Source organism: Pholis gunnellus (genome assembly GCF_910591455.1).
Source record: "Pholis gunnellus genome assembly, chromosome: 17".
Classification (NCBI taxonomy): Eukaryota; Metazoa; Chordata; class Actinopteri; order Perciformes; family Pholidae; genus Pholis; species Pholis gunnellus.
The window spans coordinates 1,875,053-1,898,857 of record NC_136544.1 but is presented as its reverse complement, the minus strand read 5'-3'; the positions used below and the strand labels follow the sequence as shown (position 1 = coordinate 1,898,857).

The following is a 23,805-nucleotide window of genomic DNA, read 5'->3' as shown; positions in this document are numbered from 1 at the left end:
ATTGTGGCTTGAGGGAAATATAAACAGAAGGGAGAGTGGACGAGAGGTCCAATAGTTGGAATAGTACGTGAGTAAGAGAAGTTATTTCACATGGCATTCTCCAAAAAGAGAAATGTGGTGAGCTTAACCAGAGCCTTCAACCAAGAATGGACAGACTCTTAAATGTTCATTCTTAATACGGGCAGTTCAAACCAGTATGTGTCATGTGTTCAGAGACCGTGACGATTATTAAAAGCAGCAATGTGAAGCGCCACTACGAGACAAAGCACTAATCTGTTGAGTAAACGTACCCACTCACATCCGAAATGAAGGCACAACAAATATTTACCTCACTTCACACCTGAATAAACTGAATTTAAAGCTGCAGGGCAAAGACAATTCAGTTGTATTAATTTTTCTGTGTGTACTCCAGTGCAATGAACACTGAGGAAGGAATGTTTAGGAACAAAATGTTACATTTAACTTTCATGACATGAAATCACACTGTGCAAAGGGTTAACGTTGTAAGGCAAAAACAGGACAACTCCCAGATTGGACAACGCCAGTTTAGAGACCTGTCAATGACAAGGTAGCCCCACCCTAAAGCATACCCTGCTTTATGATCTATTTGACTCAAATGGACATCATGCTGTATTGAAGAAGACTTGAAACTAGAGATTGAGACCATAAAGTGAGAAGTAGAGTCATTTTCTCATAGACTTCTATACAATCAGAGGAGTCGCCCCCTGATGGTCATTAGAGAGAATGCAAGATTATGACACTGGCATCAATTTTTGTCATGCTTGTGTCAACCTGGTGAAAGTAAGTCCTATATTCACTCTCCTTTGGCTCTGTTTTTGGTCTCCACCAACTACTGAGGTAAATATCAATCTCTTTAGCCGCTAAATGCTTCACTGTGTTCAATAGCTGTGTCTGTCTGCTTTTTGCTGCTGATGAGGTAGTGTACAGTAGCCTTGTAGAGCTGTTTCACTGAGGACTGCTGCCTGCTGCGGCCTAAACAACACTATGAGAGCGGTGAACCAGAATGTTAAAGTTGTGGATCGGACAGGTACACAATGAACTGAAACTCACTATAAAGCTCTGTAAAGCCAAAAAGGACAAATAATGAGTCACTCTCACTGAAATAAAGAAGAAATGGTAACATGTGAAAAACGTCTCGCAACAGCAAAGTGATCAATGACTGCAACGGTAGGGGGTCATGGGGAAGTCTCCATACGGAGATGGATGAAAGAATACGTGCAGTAATAGGCGATGTTGCACTTTCAGGCATTGCAAGATGATTGTGAAGAACCATCCATCTGTATGCCAATATCAGGACGCTGGCTACAGACGCGCTGCTACAGACGCGCTGCTACAGACGCGCTGCCGTCTACAGACGCGCTGCAGACTAAAGACGCGCTACCGACACGCTGCTACAGACGCGCTGCTACAGACGCGCTGCTACAGACGCGCTGCCGACTACAGACGCGCTGCTACAGACGCGTTGTCGTCTACAGACGTGTTGCAGACTAAAGACGCGCTACCGACGCGCTGCTACAGACGCTTTGCTACAGACGCGCTGCCGACTACAGACGCGCTGCCGACTACAGATGCGCTGCTACAGACGCGCTGCTACAGACGCACTGCCGTCTACAGACGCGCTGCCGACTACAGATGCGTTGCTACAGACGCGCTGCCGGCTACAGACGCGCTGCCGTCTACAGACGTGTTGCAGACTAAAGACACGCTGCCGACGTGCTGCTACAGACGCGCTGCCGACTACAGATGCGTTGCTACAGACGCGCTGTCGGCTACAGACGCGCTGCCGTCTACAGACGTGTTGCAGACTAAAGACACGCTGCCGACGTGCTGCTACAGACGCGCTGCCGACTAAAGACGCGCTGCCGGCTACAGACGCGCTGTCGACTACAGGCGCGCTGCCGACTACAGACGTGTTGCTACAGACGAGCTGCCGGCTACAGACGCGCTGCTACAGACACGCTGCTACAGACGCGCTGTCGACTACAGACGCGCTGCCGGCTACAGACGCGCTGCCGTCTACAGACGTGTTGCAGACTAAAGACACGCTGCCGACGTGCTGCTACAGACGCGCTGCCGACTACAGATGCGTTGCTACAGACGCGCTGCCGGCTACAGACGCGCTGCCGTCTACAGACGTGTTGCAGACTAAAGACACGCTGCCGACGTGCTGCTACAGACGCGCTGCCGACTAAAGACGCGCTGCCGGCTACAGACGCGCTGTCGACTACAGGCGCGCTGCCGACTACAGACGTGTTGCTACAGACGAGCTGCCGGCTACAGACGAGCTGCCGGCTACAGACGCGCTGCTACAGACACGCTGCTACAGACGCGCTGTCGACTACAGACGCGCTGTCGACTACAGACGCGCTGCTACAGACATGCTGCCGTCTACAGACGCGCTCTCTTCTGATGCGCTATGGCATCTAAAATAAGTAAGTCAGCCATGAATTTTGCCTTGCTGACAAATTGCTAACAATGATGTCAGCACTTCCTGCAGATACATCATGTGAAAAAACACCATTTAACAGGTAAATAATAGGCAATTTTGGTTGTTTTGAATGAGATAGATAGACACTTAAAGCTTAAAGGCCTGTGTGTGTGTGTGTGTGTGTGTGTGTGTGTCTCTAAGAGGTCATTGGTCTGGTCATACAACAAATAGAGACCATGTTTAAGTCTTAATGACATGAGAGGGGTCCTGTAATTACAGCTTAGCGCTCCAAGCTGAGCAGTATGGATGCACACACTCACTCTCTCCTCATCTTCACAAGAGGGAAGGCCCTGCCTTGTGTGAAACAGTGCTGCTCACCTTCTCTGTAGTTTCTCTGTATAACATAGTTTTTTGGGGGGGTCTATATTAACTTATTCTACTGTCAGGAGGACATAGAATAAAACAACATTTTGTCATCATGTAATGGGCTAAAAAGGCTTTGATTACTATGGGCCAGGGGTCACCAAGCGTTTTGAGACCAAGCTAGCTGAAGGGTAGAGAGTAATATGGAAGGCTACTTTTTTGATGTAATCTTCTGAATAATGAATTTTCTCGGGTTACCCCTAAATAATGAATATTATGCATTTAATATGCTACATGTTTTAGGAGACTGTCTACTAATTAGTCTAAATGATTTTTCACAATTAGTTTTAATAATGTTAGAAGTTTAATTATTTCTCTGTTAATCTCACAATTAATCTCTTTCAATACATTTTTTGCACAACGTTGGGTTTAACTCCCAGCTGGGAGCGTTTGAGAGGCGCCGTGTTCTTTCAGCGGAGATCTTTGGTTGCATCCGGTTGCTATGATACGGAATATCCTTCGAAGTGGAGATGTAGGCACTAGGTAGAGGACTTGCTGAAGGGAAGGCTGAAGCACATTGGGATAGAGCACATACCCACCGGTCCATGTGGGTTCATGAGATTTAGTGGGCATTTCGGCGAGCAGGCTACCATCGTTTGGTTCAAGAGCTGAAGTTGGAATGAGCCCGGTTCAAAGAGTAGACTACTTTTGTGGTATTTGTCCCGCCCCTCCTCTACTGTGATTTGACAGCCAGAAAAAAAACGCCAAACGTGCAGCGCTCAGTGCAGATTAGACGCTCAGCACTTCAAGCTACTGGTGTTTGTAGTATAGTATAAAAATGAGGAGCTCCCACTGCAAAGACTTATAAAATAGGCTGATGTCAGGAAAAACGCTTTGGCCGAACAACTGTACTGGTGACCCGTGTTGTTTTCTATGATGTGCCTACAGGCGACTCAGAGTCTCCCTGCGGGCGACCAGGAGCTCACAGGCAGTGTCAGCGACCCCTGCTGTAGGGTTTACTGGGCCCCACACAATTAGTCAACATATGAAGGAATCGTAAACAGTTGCAGTATGTAAAATAATATTGTGCAAACTGCAACATAAGGAAACTTTTGCTTCTCTTTGAAAACTAAATATTGTAAGATTGTTGAGTAAACACTATAAACTGACCAGAGATCTGCTGTTGTTGAAAGGTCAGTGACTGTAGCTCCACTTTCAGCTTGTGTCAGTGTTGTTGGTATAATGTTGGGATAGCAGTTTGGCAGAATCACTTTGTACCTCTAATCCAGTGTTTTGATCATGTATCTGACCCCGTCTGTCACACAACGTGTCTTAATAAGGAGTAAGTTGCTAGAGTTAGCACCACTGGCAACAATTGGATTTTTTTAAACCAAAAAACGTCCAAACAGCAGACTTCCTGTCTTGGGCTTTTCTGAGTTTTTCTGATGCATTTCCGCTTTCTCTTTCTTCTGTTCATAAATGTGCAGTAGTGACATAGCGTCTCCCAGCTGTTAACAGACTGTTATGCTACTAGCTAGCTGCTGTAACGTTGCCCAGCATGCCGTTGGTGGTGTACATTTGTAATTGTTTTAGAGTTACAAATGGTTTCTGTTGTGTTCATGGTGTGTTAGTCGTGGGTTGTGGTGAGAAGGGTAAGCAGTTAATAGGGCTCCCTCTTAATACACCTACAGCTTGCCCTGACCATAGCGCTCTTTGCAGCTATGCACTGGTGTGGAGTATATGAACAATTCATATTGTATAGGAAATTAAAACTGATATTCTGGGCCAGCACCACGGTTGGTTTGTGGTGTGAAAGACAATGATTTTAGAATAGCAATCATGGGATTCTAACTACAAATACATCCAACTGCTGATTGTGAAGTCTGTTCAGGAAGTGATGTTATAATTGATATGGATATGATAATGTATATAACCTATTTATGCAAATCAACACAAACGCTCATCAGCTTGTTTTCTTTCTCTGATTAGCAGGTCAAATGCTGTTAAAGCTGCTGTGCTCGTATCCGACTGTGTACTTTATCAGTTCAAGTACTGCATAAACCAAAACTGTCCAATCAGTGACAGTTACCTGTCAGTCTGCACCTTCATGTTGACTCCTAATGGTACTTAAAAAGCCAGTGTGAACAGGAATTTAATATGATCTTCTGAGCAGAGACGCACATTCACATACTGTAGAGCAGGGGTCTCAAACTCATCTTCACTCTGGGCCACATCAGCATCACGGTCGCCCTCAAAGGGCCGGTTGTAAATGTCAGACTGTGTAAATGTAACTACTCCTAACATATCGGTAAATAACTGTCTCTGCATTTGATTATTGTTTATTCAAGTGTTATTATAATATTGTACATGCAGTTATATAAATGTAAAATAATATTTAAGCACATTTCTGTTGTTATAACTTAAATCATTTTAATTTAGGGTTAAGAAACCCCCATTACTCTATCAAAGATCAAACTTTTAAAGAAAATAACAAAGACAAATATCATCAAACACAAGTTATTACATTAACTTTGTTCAAAGCTATTTTTGTCATCACTAATGTCCCTCCCTGCCGTCGTCTTGTGCATGGCAGCTACATCCAAGAGCTCCTCACTGACGGTCAGGTCTGCCTTCAGCCTCTGATAAACACTGATGCATGCTCTGTATCCGTGTTGTCTGTGCTTTCATCAACAGCTAATGAAGAAGACAAGTACCTGCTCGTCTCTTAGCTCGCTGTGTTGTCAGATTGCCTGATAGTTCCTGAACTCGGTCTGCGATGGTGTTTCTTCACAAACTGACATTTGTAAAAGTCTGTATCTGGTCGGAGCTCACCTGCTCACATACCTCTAAGCATGTACTGGACTGTGACTTTTGTAAATATGTTTTGCTGCGATTGCAGTCTGCCTTTTAATTCTTGGACAATTTCTTGGAGGCTAAATTTAGCTGCGTGTTTGGTGTCAAAATGCCGACGTGAATTCTATTCCTTCATCACCGACACGCATCATAACACAGAAGACAGACCGTTTTTTCTCCTTGAAGCACAAACATGTATTCACTCTCCCATCTTTCATTACATTTTCTTCCCTCTGCATACATTTTTCTCTTCGTGGACAGTTTGGGATTATTTGTCGATCATTTTCAACTCAATCACTTGTTGGAAAACCGCTTTATGGGCTGTTGCCTCTCCTGTTGTGATAGTTTTAATGTCGGCACACAGACAACATGCTATCTCATCATTTTGACCATGGGGATATTTTTATTTTCAAGTCTAACTTTCATTTTTATTTAATTTTTTTGCTGGCGGATTCGCGGGCCACATAAAATGACATGGTGGGCCATATTCGGCCCGCAGGCCGCGAGTTTGACATGTCTGCTGTAGAGCTTATGTGTCCACACACAGCATTCCTGAGCTGGATCAGGAAGAACATCATCTGCTGGGCCTTTTTTTTCTCGCCTATGTTGCAAGTCCACATGAGGTTCTGGGAGATGGTTGATCTCAGAATCCTAAAAAGCGTAAAAGCGCTTCGAGTGGTCAGAAGACTAGAAAAGCCCTATGCATGTACAGTATTTACTCATATGCACAAACAGACAGACTAACAGGTGGAAGCTGGGACAGTGAGCTGGGTGAGTTTGGAGCTGTGATGAGGGTGTTAAATGCCGAGCTGAAGTCCACAAACAGGATCCTTGCGTTTGTCCCTGCAGAGTCGAGGTATTTTCTGGATGTAGTGCCGTCCCATGTTGACTGCAGCATCCACTGATCAGTTTGCCTGGTAGGCAAACTGCAGGGGGTCAAACAGGGGTCCTGTGTTGTCCTTAAGGTGGGTCAACACTAGTCTCTCAAAGGATTTCATGACCACAGATGTCAGGGCGACATCTTTAGTAATTTGATCCAGTGATGGAGGGGACAAGTAATCTGTTGAAGAGCTATGTGAAGATGGCGACAGGAGGGGGTGACCTGAGGGAGACACGTTGTCTGGGCCTGGTCCTGTCACCACTTGCATAATATGTACTAAGGATGTGCACGATTACTCGACTAATGGATTAAACATTGTCACCTTCGCTAGTCGGCACCAGAAATACTAATTGGTTAAACTTATAGTTTTATTAATGTACACATTTGAATGACACATTGACATATGCTGCCTCAGCTGTTGCTGTGGGGAGCCGCCGTGCTGCAGGAGTAACGCTCTGCTCTGATCTGAAATCATCAGCTGCCCCTGACTAACTTCCTCCCTGCCATGTTCTTCCAGCCCCCATCTGCCACCACAGCCTCTTTCCGATAAAGCGTCTGGGTTCAGCAGTCAGTTTGGTTCTCTCCTGATCCACAGGAGGACCTTGAAACTAGCGAGCACGGAAGCTACAGACCAAAGTTAGTGATCTAGCATGCTATGAAGCAATATCGCCAGGTAGCTCAATGAATCAAACTTGCATGCTAATATATTCATGATATAAGTAATGCCAAACCATGACTCTTCTTAGACCACAGTCCCTGCAACTGGTCGATCAAATATTACAATACACACCAGGTTTGTGAGGCAATCTGTGCTCAGTTTTCACTGTTTTTTTAGTGTTTTCTTACATTTAGACTAGTTGACTAGTGGACTAATGGACAGTGTGAGTCCCCACTGACTCCAAGAGCATTTGACATATATTCAAGACTCACTGGTTAGATAATAGTTAGACATTCTATTAACAAATCATGTATTTTTTTCTTCCCACCTGCAGCTCTGAAGAGATCCTTCGACATTGAAGATGTGGATGACATTCCAACCTTCTCCTCAGCTTCACCCATCTCCACCCCCGTTTCTCCCTCGTCCTCCCATTTCTTCCTCCACCACAACAAAGCCAGTGAGGAGCTGGGAGGAGGTGGCCAGTCCCCGTCATTAGCCTACAACAACAACAACAACAACAGCCTGGGCTCCACAGCCCACCACTCCCGCATCAGCCTCAGTTCCATTCCCAGCCCAGGGCTCAAGTCCCGTGGTGTAGTCAGCAGCCGGTCGTTCAACCGAGGAACCATGAACAAGTCGGCCATCCACAACAACGGGTCCGCTGTGACCAGAGCTGCATCCTTCCAGAACAGGTTAAACCCCAACGGTTACTCCATTTTGTCTGGGCCAGGCAGTGACAACGACAGCCTTCACAGCTCCACGTCCAGCCTGGAGTACTCTGGGGGAGGTGGGAGTGCCCTCCCTCTTACTAAGCTGGGGTCATATCGTAGCCCTCTACCTCAGGGGGAGTACCACCGAACCCAGCCCCAGCTCCCACAACAGCACCGAGAGGGAGGTGCCAACTTGGGAAACAACCCTAACTTGAAGACGTTTTCCTCCCATGGGAGTGTTTTCCACTCCGAGATGGACCAGGGGCCAGGGATGATGCTGGGTGTACCAGAGCATCGGGGGGTGAACCATGGCTCCATGCCCAGCCTAGACCTCCAAAGTTGTGATGGAGGGGGAGGAATGGTCAGTATGCAAAGAGGCGTAGGTGGAGGCAGGATGTCGCCGGGGTTAAGGTATGCCAATGCTAATGCAAACTGGAATGCTCGTCTTCATAATGCCAGTTCCTTTGGGGAAGAGGACTACTGTGGCCCCAAAAAACACTACCAACCGCTTGGGACCCAGGTCCTCAAGGCTCCCCTGCCCAAGGCCAAAGAGACTTTACGTCTTAACAAGTTTCCCTTGGATCTGGACAGCTTGGTAAGCAGCCCCTCAACCAATTCTCCCACCAAGATTCAAGGAGGATCCCTAAACCCCAACCCCCCCATGCCTCCACCAAGGAGCACAGGAGGTCTCCAACACCACACCAGTTCACTATCCACCTCGGCCAGCCCTTCAGCCTCTCTAAGCAGCCTGGACGGTTCCTCTGACACCCCTCCCCTCTCCCTCCACCATCCCTTTTTGCCTTTCTCCCCACGTTCTGTAACTCTTTTTGAGGGTTCTATCCCTGTCCCAGAGATGATTTGCTCCCCAGTGCCCCTTTCTCCTACCCGGAGCCCTCAGCAGAAGATTTTCTCTGGGCCCCAAGTTGTTCAGGTGGTCCCCAACCTGCCGAACCCTTCCAGCCCCTCAAGCCCCAGAGCCATTTGGTCTGTGGAAGATGGCCCTGGTGATGCCAGAGATAGTGTGGGCTCAATCTTACAGAGGATTGCTTCCTTCTCCCAGCATGCTGTTACCGATACCACCCCAGCATCTGTGACCCAGTCCCCTACAGCCCAAAGCAATGGTGGGTTGTCATCTGAATTTGGGTGTCCAGCTGTGACCATGCTCATGCCCACATGGAAAGAGGGAAAGAAGAAACATAAAGGTAAGATGTTTTAATGAAGTGCTTAAATTATGCTATAATTTATAGCCATAAATGATTGCAGGTAGAGGTGTCTGTCATCAGAAACAGAGGGCAGGAAGGTGTTGGCTAAATATCAAAACAGTGAAATCGGATCAGGCTCATACAAGCTGCCATCATATTAACCAGATCACAGTGAGATCAGTGCTGTGGGAATATGTTCACACTCTAGTCTGTTCATTGTGGTAAACTCTTGTCGGCAGTAGAAACCACTGCAAACAGTGTGTTTACATGCACTTAAGTAAACAGGTTTCTTCTAGCTTTCTGCTGTATCTTTCTTAAAAGTCGTGTAGTTACAGGTTTCTGTACATCAGAATCCATGATATATGACATATAGATATTATTCCTACATTTGTGAGAATAACATTCTGTTATTCAATTCAATTTATTTTGTATGTTTATTTTGCCTCAGAAGGCTTTACAATGTGTAGACATGCGACATCCTCTGACCTTTGACCCTCACATCGGTACAGGAAACCCCCCCCCCCCAAAAAAAAAACCTTTAACAGGGAGAAAAAAAAGAAACCTTAGTGAGAGCAACAGAGGAGGGATCCCTCTATCAGGATGGACAGAAGTGTGATAGATGTCATGTGTACAGAATGAACAACATTGTGTTGTACCATAAAGCAGCTTCCTGTGTTATATAAATGCATAACCTTGTCTACTAGAAACCATATGTGGTGACTACATTATGTTTTCTAAGAACGTAATGAGGAAATGTTGTGAATCAATGTATGTGGCAAGTCGAAAACAATGTTGCGACTGGATGTAGCAGTACAATGTTGAGGCAGTACAGAGGATGCTAGAAGCTCATCTCGGGCCCTGTTCACATGGCATCAACATGCCTCTGGGGTCAGCTGAAGTGGACAGCTCTAAGTACAGCTGTGAGTGCAGCCAGGATCACTCAGATCACATTCAGAGGTGGTCTGAGCAGCATATAGCCTCATTCCTTCAGCAGTGGAGTTCAAGCACCAGACGGACGGATTAGAGCCGTCCACTTGTGATGGGATCACCCAAGACGCATGTTAATGCGACTTTGAACAGGGCCCTTGTGGTAATTCTCAATGTTTACAATATTTATACTCCTGTTATTATGCTACTACAGTTTTTACTGATATGAAATACTGCACATATAAAGTATCAGCTTTGGAAGCAAAACACTGATACACAATTCTAGGTTCTGTTTTGTGAGATGGTGTGTGTGTGTGTGTGTGTGTGTGTGTGTGTGTGTGTGTGTGTGTGTGTGTGTGTGTGTGTGTGTGTGTGTGTGTGTGTGTGTGTGTGTGTGTGTGTACACAAAGGTCTGTTTAACAAATGATGACAGGGAACTTTTGTAGGAAGACAAGTCAAGGTTAGCAGATGAGCCTAGCAGCCACACCCATTGAAATGGTTTCCTGTTGTATTGAGCTTCATCACACACACACACACACACACACACACACACACACACACACACACACACACACACGCGCAGCAATACACAAACCAACACAAATATTATATTTTGCCCACTACACCTGCATATTTCCCCTATTTTCATTGTGTTAGTTGCTCCTCATGCAGAACAAACTTGTGTCCATGCGTTGTGTGTCTTTGTGTTAAAAGCCACTCTGACTTTTTGAACAAGCTATTTTTAGTCCGCCTCCTCTCAGCTGGCTCCTGTGTCTTATAAAAACAAAGTCTGTGTCTCAGCACCACATTTACAGAAAACATGTCACAATGAATACCATTATATTTGGAGGTCAAAAGCCTCCTTCGTGTTTTATTGGACAGCTTCTCTGTGGCGGGGGAGCTGGGCGGTCAGAGGATGATCAGTGAACACAGGACACAATTGTGTCAACTAAACTACAGCTTGTTAGTTTGTGATTAAGGACTTATGTCACCAAGTGTAAAAGGGTGATTTCAATAATGCGCGTTCAGATGAATTTAGACTTTGAATGTATACATATTTAACTTTTCTCCTTTGACTAATCATAGGGTTGGTGGTTCCATCCAGCTCCTCCCAGCTCCTCCTTCCACATTTCACAGTCTCCTTGGACAAGACACTGAACGCCATATTATTCCCCCAAATACCCGTTGTTGTACAGCACCTAAACCATATAAGACCTCCTTGACTTCCATGCAAATCATTTGTCCTTCTTTAACATGTCAGTTCCATGGATGGATGTGATGTCCTGTCTTGTTCCGATCCCAGTTTGATGAAGTCTGATGAGGCATCTGGATGTTTACACGAGAATCTTGTCCAGTGCAGATTCAAAAACTTGAGCGTGAGCGGTTTAACACACAGGAGACATCTGTTTCAAGGTGCCTGGTGGGATTTCCCCCTCGCCTCCTTGACTCTCATCAGAGAATTAGTCAACGGCAGCAAGAGAGAGTGTGCTGATCCAGCAGGATGTTGGGGCAGTCTCCCAGGGTCAGAGCTCCAATGCTGGAGTTTGCACTGGCTGAATGCAAGCTAACTGCTAACTGAAGTTCCGTACCTCTTCTAGCTCTTCTCTAGGAGAAGTAGTCTCCTGGTGGCGGTGAGGATGAAATGGAAACATGCGGTGTTTCCTGGTTTCCTGGTTTCCAGGTACAAGTGGTACACGACAGGATGGGGCGGGGCTAGCTGGTTAGCGTACTCATATCAGTAGATATGCAACACAATACAAAACTGTAAACTCTTCACAAACTGTTGATAATCTTAGCTTATTTGTTGAATGTTATAAACATTCTGGGCAGATCTGCACCCTTAAGGTTTCATAGAATAGAGATGTGTCTTCACTCCATTCATAGAGAGCATCTGCTGCTGTCAATAAATGGAGGTTCCATATGAAATACAACTTCCACTTTTCAATACACGTTCAAAGAAATATTTGTTGCATATATTTGGGCCAGTTGCAGCTCAGAACACACGTGAACCTCCCTGCTGTCATCAGTGTTCCCGCTGTAAATACCAGGCTTATGTGCCGTAGTGGGCGTTCACAGTGAAATGATTGTTTTGCTCTATCCAGTGCTTTACTCAGATCCTTTGTTTACCATAAAAAGCTGGAAAACAAAAGAAGGGCCCTTCTCCTCGACTCCCTTCCTCTGTTCTCAGAGAAACGTAGAGAGGAAAAGTACATTCAGACAGTAGAGGAAAGCAACACCGAAGCAGAAACTCACATTGGAGTGTTCTGAAGAAGAGAATCCTGTTTGATGGTATCAGTGGATGCTGTTCATCATGGTGTGCTGAATAAAGGCCGCTGTTGTTCCCCCATAGATTATCTCCCCGTTCATATCTCTCCCATCTCCTCCACCTTGGGAAAGCATTCTTATCTCCCCTTCCATTCTCCACCTTTGCTTCAACAGTTCTGCCCCCCTCCCCCTTCATTATATCGGCCTCATCCCTAAGTCAGTCCTACTTTCATGTTACAGGCTGTCTATCAGCCACCATGATGAATACGCATGCTGGTGTCCAAACAGCCTGACATTCCTCTTTGTCTCCTTCTGTTCCATTCAGTAACTCCTCTCTGCTCTTTGGATCCTTTCGTCTTCTCTGACCTCCTCTCAGTCTGCAGCCATCATGTCCGGGCTTGTCCCCCCAGCCCTCTCTGTCTCTGATTCAAGCCTTAATGACAGTGATTTAGGGAATGAATTCCTCCCCAGCAGATGTCTAAGCCATCATCCTGTTTCACTCTCCTCCCTTTATCCTCTCTGTCTGAAGGACTTTTATTTATGTTGGCAATTGTTTATGAAAAACAACAACAAAAATAACAAAGTTTTCATGATTCATTTATCATTCAGATTCTACACACCAGTGATTACTCGTCTCCTCTGAAGCCTCCTCTCTCCTCGTCTCCTCTGAAGCCTCCTCTCTCCTTGTCTCTCCTCATCTCCTCTGAAGCCTCCTTTCTCCTCTGAAGCCTCTTCTCTCCTCTCCTCCTCTGAAGCCTCCTCTCTCCCTGTCTCCTCTGAAGCTTCCTCGTCTCCTCTGAAGCCTCCTCTCTCCTTGTCTCTCCTGATCTCCTCTGAAGCCTCCTTTCACCTCATCTCTTCTGAAGCCTCTTCTCTCCTCTCCTCCTCTGAAGCCTCCTCTCTCCCTGTCTCCTCTGAAGCTTCCTCATCTCCTCTGAAGCCTCCTCTCTCCTCTCCTCCTCTCTCCTCTCCTCCTCTAAAGCCTCCTCTCTCCTCTCCTCCTCTGCCGCCTCCTCTCTCCTCTTCTCCTCTGAAGCCTCCTCTCTCGTCTCCTCTGAAGCCTACACTCTCCTCGTTTTCTCTGCCGCCTCCTCTCTCCTCTCCTCCTCTAAAGCCTCCTCTCTCATCTCCTCTAAAGCCTCCTCTCTCCTCATCTCCTCTGAAGCCTACACTCTCCTTGTTTCCTCTGCCGCCTCCTCTCTCCTAATATTTTCCTCATTAATAATGTATTATTTGATCCAGCATCTGCTATTAATCAGAATATACAGGACTGTCTCAGAAAATTAGAATATTGTGATAATCCCCATACGTGTGATTTAGTTTACTGAACCAAGCTGAGTGTTTTTCAAGGCTCAGGAAACCCTTGCAGGTGTTTCGAGTTAATTAGACGATTCAAGTGATTAGTTGAATACCCTACTAGTATACTTTTTCATGATATTCTAATATTTAGAGATAGGATATTTGAGTTTTCTTAAGCTGTAAGCCATAATCAGCAATATTAAAAGAATAAAAGGCTTGCAATATTTCAGTTGATTTGTAATGAATCCAGAATGCATGACATTTTTGTTTTTTTAATTGCATTACACAAAATAAAGAACTTTATCACAATATTCTAATTTTCTGAGACAGTCCTGTACATTTCTATGACCTGTGGGTACCTGCATTCCACCGTTCGCAGTGGTGCAGTCGCCACAGCTGATCCTGTTTACTTATTTCCATAGTGATACCTATATTTAGGTTTTTTAGTTCTTGCCTGTTGCCCCGTTATCATATTTCCTGGGCAACAGGAAATAGTTTGGATGTGTATCCCGTGAATCCTGTTGACAGTAGACTTTAGGGTGCACCGGCAGAGATCTGAAGGGGTCGATGGTTTATGCCTGGCAGTGTTTGGTTAGAATCAGTATGTTCCAATCCACTTCATGGATCCCTGACAGGTTGCGTGATCCAGCACATACACATAGATGAAAGATCCAGCCTATCATCAGGGAGCCTCCTCTCTGCTGCTGTTTGTTGCTGTTTCAGGCGGCTAGTTTGTACTTCCCTTCAGCTCAGATTGGAGCCCCGCTTCCTGTCCAGTTGTTTGGTTCAAGGCCCTGAAATGTGTTTCCTGCGCCGAATAAGATTAGCTCACCACACACACACACACACACACACTCTAACCCAAAACATGCCCCTTGTACAAGTAAGGGTCAGTCAAAATGCCCCCACTTTGTAAAATGTCCTCAGAAGAAGTTCCGTTGTAAATACAGGGATACACTGAAAGGGGAATCAGGAAAGTGTGAGACAGCAGGGGGCATGTGACACGGGAAGCAGTGAGAGGTGAAGGTGAGGCTGTGAGAGGGAATCAACAGATGCTGGATCAGAGGCTATCCAGTAATCCAGCATCGCTAGTGACATGTGTATTTATGAACATTGTGTACTGTATGGTTCACGAATGGATGCAGCTCGATTATGGTGTCTTTGTGTTCGGATCTGACTGAGTTGTGATGATGCAAGTTTGAGGCAAATTGTTTTAGTTGGGGGACAGTTAAACTGGGAAAACTAGAGACGATGTGTCGTATATGTTGAGCTATTCATATCTGGTTACATACTTTCATATTGATTTTGGATGTGTTGATGGTTGGTTTGTTTAGGGAGATGATGACAATTGATTATGACATTCTGTTATCCCTGGAACGGGTATTGTGACAGTGGGGCCGATCTATTCAATTCAGTTCTATGTTCATGTGTGATTATATGCCAGTAGACCGCATAGCTGGGGCAGCTAACAACACACATGTCAGCTGTTTGGAAGTATTTCACAGCTGCTACGCCAACAGGTTCTACGGCTACTTCTAAAGCCAATGTTTGGAGGGGTGGCAACAAATTATAACAACCAACAGTTTTGACCAAGTTGTTGCTGCATTTAAAATTCCTGTTCATTTTGAAGATTTTTGACCAAGTTGCTAATAATCAATAACAATTCAGTACATTATCAAACATTATGTAAACCGTAAATTACAAAGTTAGGAAAGGAATGTGTAAGTCAATCATAATCTCTCCTTACAGATAAAAGAATGATCCCAAAACACAATGTTTCAGAAAACACAGCAATACTTCAGAATAACCTGCAGTACTTTCACTCCGTTGTAGATGACATGTACCCACATCAACTGCAAACAGTCCTGCACAATTGATTGTATTTCCCATAGATGGCACTATAGGAGCCTACATTCCAATGGCCACTACTCGGTGGTCATGGTGATGACTCATTTATGTTGCACAGTTCATCGTTTGTACAAAAGCCTAACATGCACATTCTCAACTTCACATTTTCTGTCTTTGGAAAAGAAATCAAAGGGTTGTGCCTTCAGTCATCCGAACTGTAAAACGTTTGGAAGTCATCCGCGTGTGTGTGTGTGTGTGTGTACTTATCTTCACATCAACAGGAAACTGTAAAGCTTCAAGGAGCACTCTGTGCAAAGCTTTAGAGCCTGACTCATCTTTAATAGACCCCTCCATCTGTGGAGGACACTTGTTTGTGAGACAACCTCTTAAATAATGGCTTTTAAGTTCAATCTGTACGGAGACATTTACAGGTCAAACTGGCTCCGCTCTGACATCAGCCAAACTTAAAGGTGTGATATGCGACATTCAGATCATTAATATCTCATCAAACAACGATCATCTCTGTAAAGATCTAGAGGAGTAATGTCTCCCTTCACCAGAGAATTAAGTGTCTCTCCCTTTGTGTGTTGTTCTTCTCCTCTCTTTGTTCACATAGCTGGCCGGCTGTATGTCTTTTAGTGCGTGTTAGTGCCTGACATCACATGCACTGACACGTATGTCAGTGCATGTGATGCCCCACTGGTTAGCTCATGGGCGCCGCTCTGCACCGCTCTCATACGGTGGTTACAGCTGATAACGCCGTCCAGGCCGACTGCGTCGTCGTGGAAGCGTAGCGCCCGTCCTCCAGTTCCCCCTCAGGTAAACCCTGTTAGCTCTGTCAGCACTGTCTCTGCAGTTTGTACTGTCAGCACTGCCAGCCCAGCTGTCGCCATGTTGAGAGCCGTTAAGATGCAGTGGAACCCGTCCTGTGTGGACACAGAAGAAGCACCAGGATTCAGTGTTTGGAGCTCGACTCATTTTAGGGATTAAATCAGATCTGATTTTGACCACTATCCAGGTTTTATCTTCCGAGTCATCCAACTTTATGGAAGTGCAATACTCAGTACAGTACGCTCATACAACTATAAACAGGTTAACGGCAGGTATCTATTTATTTGTATGTACAGTATCCGATATAAAGACATCAGTAGTGTAACGCCCGGCAGCGCCGCCTGCAGAGCATCTTGCCTTGCAGAACCGCTTGCTTTTTATTCCGGCGCCCGTGTTACCAGGTCAGAGCCTGCGGGAGCAGCGTGGCTCAGGCACGGTCCGGCAGCATTTCTTTGACAGATTTGAGGTCCTGCATATTTTTCAACAGCAGACTTTCTCTATCTGTAGAGTGTAGCGTAGAACACGCCACACTAATGAAAAAAAAAGTGATTCATTATTTGTTTTACTTCCTGTTCCCTTTTTTAAATGTAAGGCCCCTGGCATGTTTCTGTGGACAAAATCCCTTCATTTGTTAACATGAGGCTGTCATTGTGAACAATCTGCAGGACAGTGATTTACACTGCTCCATCCATTATAAGAGTCCTGGCTTTAACTGTGGATTGTTATTATTTACAAATAAGCACAATGTTTTAAAAAAAATGTCCTGTCTGGAATTTATGATGAAATGAAACATTCTGGTGGTTATGAAAGGTCAAATCCATGTAGAAGGAAGGGCTGGCAGCAGTAACACTGCTTTCTGTGTGGACACCACACGATGCAGCCGTCATGCAGATGTCACAGGCAGTGTGATCAGGCTGCTCTCTCACCTGTAGTTGGGCTCATTTGGTCCAGACCAGAGAAAAACATTGTTCCTGTTCCTGTTTTATCTACCAATAGGAGTCAACATAAAGGCATACAGACTGACAGGAAACTGTCACTGATTGGACAGTTTTGGTGATTGTCATCCTGCATCATCTGAACCCACATGGGGCGATGAAGTTCTGGAAACTGACAGAAGTTCATGCAGTACTTTAATACTTCTGTTGTGTATATTTGTGTACTTTTGTGTCACAAAAATCTTGTGAAGAACTAACTGATTATGAGCATTTAATTATTATTAGACTGCAAATCGACCGCATGCTAGGAATAATGACGGGTAAAAGCTAAAAATACAATATAATCGGATTGAGTGGTTGGATACACAGACACAGACTATTTATATTGCACATACATACATTGGTATTGATACTGATATTGCACATGAATGAATAATTTGCTGGGTCTTTATACGGTATGTGAAGAAGAAATACCTCAGGAAGTATTTCTCCTTCAAACACCGTGGGTGAAGCTTTTGTTCCTTTACATTTTATCTGTGGATTAATATGGACATTGTGTCCATTCTGCTCAAAGTCTCAAATGTGACCTCAGACGTCCTCAGACGCTCCGTAGGTCTGATAACACCGCTGGACACGCCGCTCACTAATCGCTCCAATAACAGCGGCTTCCTCTGCAGAAAGGCAGACTTTAACAGGACAACAGCTGCTAGTAAAGACAACAAGGTCAGCTGTAATAAGTTGTCCATGTTGAATTAACCTGATAGTCCATCGGTAATCAAGGCTGTTAATTGTTGTTTATGAGTTTCCGGGAAACGGTCACGTGATAGTGGTGTGACGAATCAGGGAAGGACACGTCGTGACTGCTAAGAAGTTCAGTGTAAACGTAGCAAAACAAATGCGTTTTCAAATGGAAATGGAGTAGTGTGGACATGGCCTGAGTCTCTAGCAGCGTGGTGTCAGTGATGGCTCCCAGCGGAAACCAGAGGAGCAGAGAGGAGGAGATGCTGCTGCTGCGAGCTCTCCTCCTCCCTCTGGAGCTCCAACTGCAGGTCTACAGAGAAGCCTGATCTGGGTCTGTCCAGGGCGGTCCGGTCTCTGCTGGAGGATCTGGGTCTGTCCAGGGCGGTCCGGTCTCTGCTGGAGGATCTGGGTCTGTCCAGGGCGGTCCGGTCTCTGCTGGAGGATCTGGGTCTGTCCACAGTGGACCGGTCTTTGCTGGAGTCTGAGCTGGAGGAGTTTCTGGTGAACCTGCATGATTTCATCTGATTTCACCAGAATCCGACCCAGTGGCTCCGATGACGAGCTTTAAGAATAACTCTATAGAAATAGACCATCTTCTCTCTGATGGTTTACTGATGGAGGTCTGATAGAGGAGGGGTGTCAAACTCAAGGCCCGCCACGTCATTTTATGTGGCCCGCGAATCCGCCAGCAAAAAAATAAAAAAAATAAAAACATTTTTTAAATTAGACTTAATAATAAAAACATCCCCATAGTCGAAGTTATGAGATAGAAAGTCATAATTATGGGATACTTAAACACACAGTCATAGAAGCAGCTCTTTGGCTGGTTACTCTACATTTGACATATAAATGTATTGTGAGTACATTGAAGACGACTTTAAACGTGGCTTTACAACACATGAAATACCTCACATGGATTGTGCAAACGCACCCTTGAAAGGATTTTAAGCATTGAACAAAGTTATTGTAATAACTTGTGTTTGATATTTTCTTTAAAAGTTTGATCTTTGATAGAGTAATGTGGGTTTATTAACCCTAAATTAAAAGGATTTAAGTTATAATAACAGAAATGTGCTTAAATATATTTACATTTATATAACTGCATGTACAATATTTTAACACTTGAATAAACAATAATCAAATGCAGAGACAGTTATTTACCGATATGTTAGGAGTAGTTACATTTACACAGTCTGACATTTACAACCGGCCCTTTGAGGGCGACCGTGATGCTGATGTGGCCCAGAGTGAAGATGAGTTTGAGACCCCTGCTATAGAGGATCAGGGCCCTATTCCTCGTACGTGGTTGAACTAAGTCGATCAAATGTTCTATTATCCAGCTTAAATTAACTCGATGATTGACATCAGGCTATCTCGGTTCCTCAAAGGCTGATCCGCGCTCAGTCTCGTTAATTCGAGCCAGATGTCAGTCATCAGTATCATTGCACGTGTCCGTCCTACTTCAAAAGGGGGAAGCGTCGATCACCGAAACCATGATTTTTTTACAGTACAACGGCAAATAAACTCAAAGAAAGAGCCTCTTTTTACTCCGCTGACGAGCAGGAGATGATTATGAACACATATGAGGAATTCAAGACCATAATCATGGCGAAATCTAACGCTGCGAGGGCTAGACGAGAAGCATGGCAACATATTGCGTTGTTAAATGCGCAAGTGTTGGGAAAATGTCTAGGTTAATTTTAAGTGCCTCATCACCCCAATCAATCAGATATTACTTTAAATGTGCTGCTGGCAGTAGGCTTAATGGAACGCATCATCCAATGAGATCTATAGCGAAAATAATGATATCAACTCTTTCAGAATAAGTAGATAAAAACAAGCCCAAAGAGGATCTAACTGATACGAATTAATAGATACTTATGAGGATATATGTACTGTATGCACTTATGTATCATGTACATATATATATATATATATATGTACATGTATGTGTAGATTACCATATAGAATAGGAGTTTGAATATGTGTGTGTGAATCTGTGTATGGGCGGATCAGTGTGTGTGTATTATTCATAATAAGCAGTGAAAATAAATTGTGTGTAATTCTCTCTATTCGTATCATGAGTCCACCTTAATCATGTTCTACAACAATGATATCTATGGTGTACTAATAATACTGTCATATCATTATGAGTGCTTTCAACCATCATGTAGTTCAACCAGCCATCAAGAGGACACGGGAGCAAGTAAACACTAAGCACACAAACATTCAGAATGGTGAGTCAATACAACATGTGCCATGGTGATGTAATGAACACATCCATACGTTTCTTAAGCGCCAAATAAACTGTATGAACAACACGGCATGCAGCGGCTTTCCCGAAAACGCTAATCTGACTAATATCGCTTCCTCATCGATGGATCTCTGAGGAAGGGAGCTGACACTTGTTTCCGGGGGAGTGGCAGCTTATCCAGCGGATCTAGCTCAAGCCTGCTCTGGAGCAGGTTCAGGCTTATGGATGTGTTGCTATGGTGATTTTTCCAAACTTGCTTCGAGGAACCGAAAAGCCTCACTTATGTAATCTCATCCTGAAAATTATCCGACTAAGTCACTTAGCCACGTACGAGGAATAGGGCCCAGGACTAAACTGCACACACACTGTTAGTATCGGTGTGTATGCTTCCACTGGAAGACAAAAGAAAGGAGGATGAGGAGGCAGAAAATAATAGAGAGATGGAAAGACAGATGGTTGTGTTCCTCTCTGCCTCAACAGTCGTAAACCTCCTCCTGACTGAGGAAATCTAGATAAGACCTTTGTATTTTGGTCTTGTGTGCTTGTAGGTCAGCAGTGAGGTGCAGCTGCATGTGTACATAATGCTCTCTATCTGCAGGGTTCTGGGTGTGTCTGTTTGCAGTGTGTGCGTTCCTCTACAGCCACATCAGCTCCCTGACCCTCCCAACCCTGCTGTCAATGCTTCTGCACTTTATAATTTGCATTTGCTCAAAAAATGAGTCCTTCTTTCTCACCATCTGGGCGGCTGTGGCTCATCTTTCAATCAGAAGACCGGCGGTGCAATCCCCGGCTCCTCCAGTCCTTCAGTGAACGAGGGAGTGACTTCTGTGCCTTTAAACCGGCTGCTTTTTTATTTTGCACCGATGATCTAAGATCTGGACATTTTGTTTGCAGAATGAAAAGTTTCAGAGAAGTTGATAGAGGCAGACAATCAGGAGACACTCGTAACTACCGGTGAATATTTGTGTTTTTTTTAGGTTTAACCTGTCCCTGACACAATCAAACACCAGTTAACATTACTCTTAGTCCGACTAAACAAAACACACTTAAAGCAGCCACTATCCATCTGCTGCCGTGTATTTCTACTAGTGGAGGTCGGCAACCATCCACACACATTTAGCAAGAAATAAAGCCATCAGCAGTGGCTGTGAGCGACCGGGAGAGGCTGCACAGAAAGCTGAGAGACAACGGAGCTGCTGCCCACTGCAGGACCACTAGTGGCAGGAAGAGAAAATCCTCTCGCAGCTTGCAGTAGGAGATCAGTGACGTCTATGTATTGTTGCAGAGATATCTAGTAATATGAGCATGCTAACCAGTTAGCCCTGCCCTGCCTGTCGTGTACCACTTGCACCTGGAGAGGCGATAGTGCAGGGGTGGCCGACCCGCGGCTCGCGAGCCGCATGCGGCTCTTTGCCCGGTTTCATGCGGCTCTTACGTTCATATCGAAGTTTGTATTTGTGTTTTTTTAATGTTCGTGTTCGCTTCGCTTGAGTTAAATACGGTATTTTCGTCAAACGCGCATGTGCGGCCACAGATTACGTTCCTCGTCGACCCATTTAACGCCGAGACGGACTGTTTGAAAGCCCCGCTTTAAGTAAAAATGTAAAAGTCGGACAATTTACAAATATCCGTTGTATCGCGCAAGGCGGAGCTCCTCCCCGATCCGCACGCGCCGCGCACACCTCCACCAGCGTATGTGACAGCAGCAGCAGCAGCACCCTCCCCGCCGACGAAGAAGGGGCAGCAGCACCCCCCCCCCCCCCCCCCCCAGAGATGAATGTAAGCACATGTCCAGTGTTTGGCCAACTGCTCTTTTGTCTTCAGTGACCTGGAGCTGATATAAAGACCGTGCTAACTGAACACGGAGAGGTGATTTTCCTCAGGAGCCGGTGGACACTAGTGGACTGACCTCATGTGGACACAAACACAGCTGCTAATGCTGCTCTACCTGTGCAGGTTGTGTATACAGACAACTGTTTGTTAACATGTTCATGGTGACATGAAGCTGATAATATAGCAGATCTTGAAGAACTGCTTGCTGTAAACAGCTCTTGCATTGAAAACATAAAACAGTTAATGTAAGATTATTGTCATCCAAAGCCCCTTTGTCACTACGCAAAAACCCACTTCCACCCACATCTGGCTTTAGGTTAACATCATCATTCATTCCCGGGACAAATGAGTCTGCAGCAGTCACATGTGTTTATCAGACCCGGCTCCCATCACCAGTGATGGAAACATGACACCTTGGTGGACACGCCAACATTCGCCTCTATTCCGTCGAGTTCTTTGTCACCTCAGCAACGAGTTCTGTTCGTCTCCGACATCGTTCCGAATGAGTCTGCACCCAGTTTGAAAGAGCGAGTGAGTAACAGACAGAAGAAGAAGTAACCAGCATAAGATTTTCACTGGCCTCCATGCTGCTTTCTACTGTTTACTCACCCTGTTTTCACCCTTGTTTTCCCTGCATTCGTGACATGAAATGTGACATATCAGAGAAATAATAGAAAGGCTACTCGTCTACTGGCAGTGGCAAAGGAGTCTATCGCCTATTTTCTTGCGTTAAAAAAGCTTCATATGTGTTCATTTTGGTGAAAAAAGGGTTGTTACAGTATGTTGTTGAGTTTTACAGCCAGCAGAAGATCTAACCAGGAAACAGTTTCCCCCACAGGCCAGGAAATGCATCATCCTCTGACACACACACACACATGCACGATACCACGCCCCTCTGCACACACAGGCAGTGATATGACATCCTGCAGTGTTATATTTGTGTCAGCGCTGACTGCTGTGTCTCCACATCAGGTAAAGAACAGCTCTCTCCTTCCTGTTTTCAGCCCTTCAGACAGCTTTTGTGAGGAGCTCCGTCCTCTGTTACCTGAGCCCCGCTCGTTCACACGCTGCTCTCTGTCCGTCAGGCTCTCGTTGTTCTCTGGTCAAAGGGTTTCACGGTTGGCACTTCACTTGTGAACATGTGAAAACTAGTTTGCATACTTGTCAGCTGTGTGTGTTGGCATCTTAGCACAGGAAACACAGAGCCGGGTATAATGATTAGCGGAAATAAGGGTCATGAATTTCATAATTAATATGAACATAATTGTGTTTGAACAGTTTGGTTGGTAGTTGTTTTCTTCTGCACAGTTTATTACAGAGTATGTTATGTCTGCATTACATTACACAGCATGTAGTACTGTGACAGTACTTTATCAAAGCTATCAGTGGATCACAATTATGTTGCAATGGATGCCCATTGTCTTCTACACACTTCACAAATATATATTTTAATGTTTTTAAAACAAGTTCAGGGATTCCCTAAAACCTGTATTTTGTATCATTATTGCACCTTTCATAGAGTCGGTGTGATTCAAAGTGCTTTACTGATGACACTGTGATAATAAGACAGTAAACATGATCACATATTATAAAGAAACCAAGAAAAAAGATCAAGAAAAAAAAAATCAAAAGTAAATGAAAGAGGTCAAAACATTTGGTGCTGTGGTATTTCAGGCAGCAGGGCGGTGCGTGTGGGATTGAGTCACCAGTGCAGTGGTGTGGCTCATTGATGTGTTTTAATGGAGCTCTGGCACAGA

At 44.9% G+C, this 23,805-nt stretch overlaps 1 protein-coding gene across 1 annotated transcript in view; it reads left to right on the top strand.

Annotated features, from left to right (window-relative positions):
• The first annotated feature begins 9,066 nt into the window (after window positions 1-9,066).
• septin12 (septin 12) overlaps window positions 9,067-23,805 on the top strand; it is a 42,459-nt gene continuing 27,720 nt past the window's right edge. Inside the window, exon 1 of the mRNA XM_079177969.1 lies at window positions 9,067-9,115. Within this exon, the coding sequence (XP_079034095.1) occupies window positions 9,073-9,115 (43 nt within the window). The 5' untranslated portion in view covers window positions 9,067-9,072. The remainder of the gene's footprint in view (window positions 9,116-23,805) is intronic.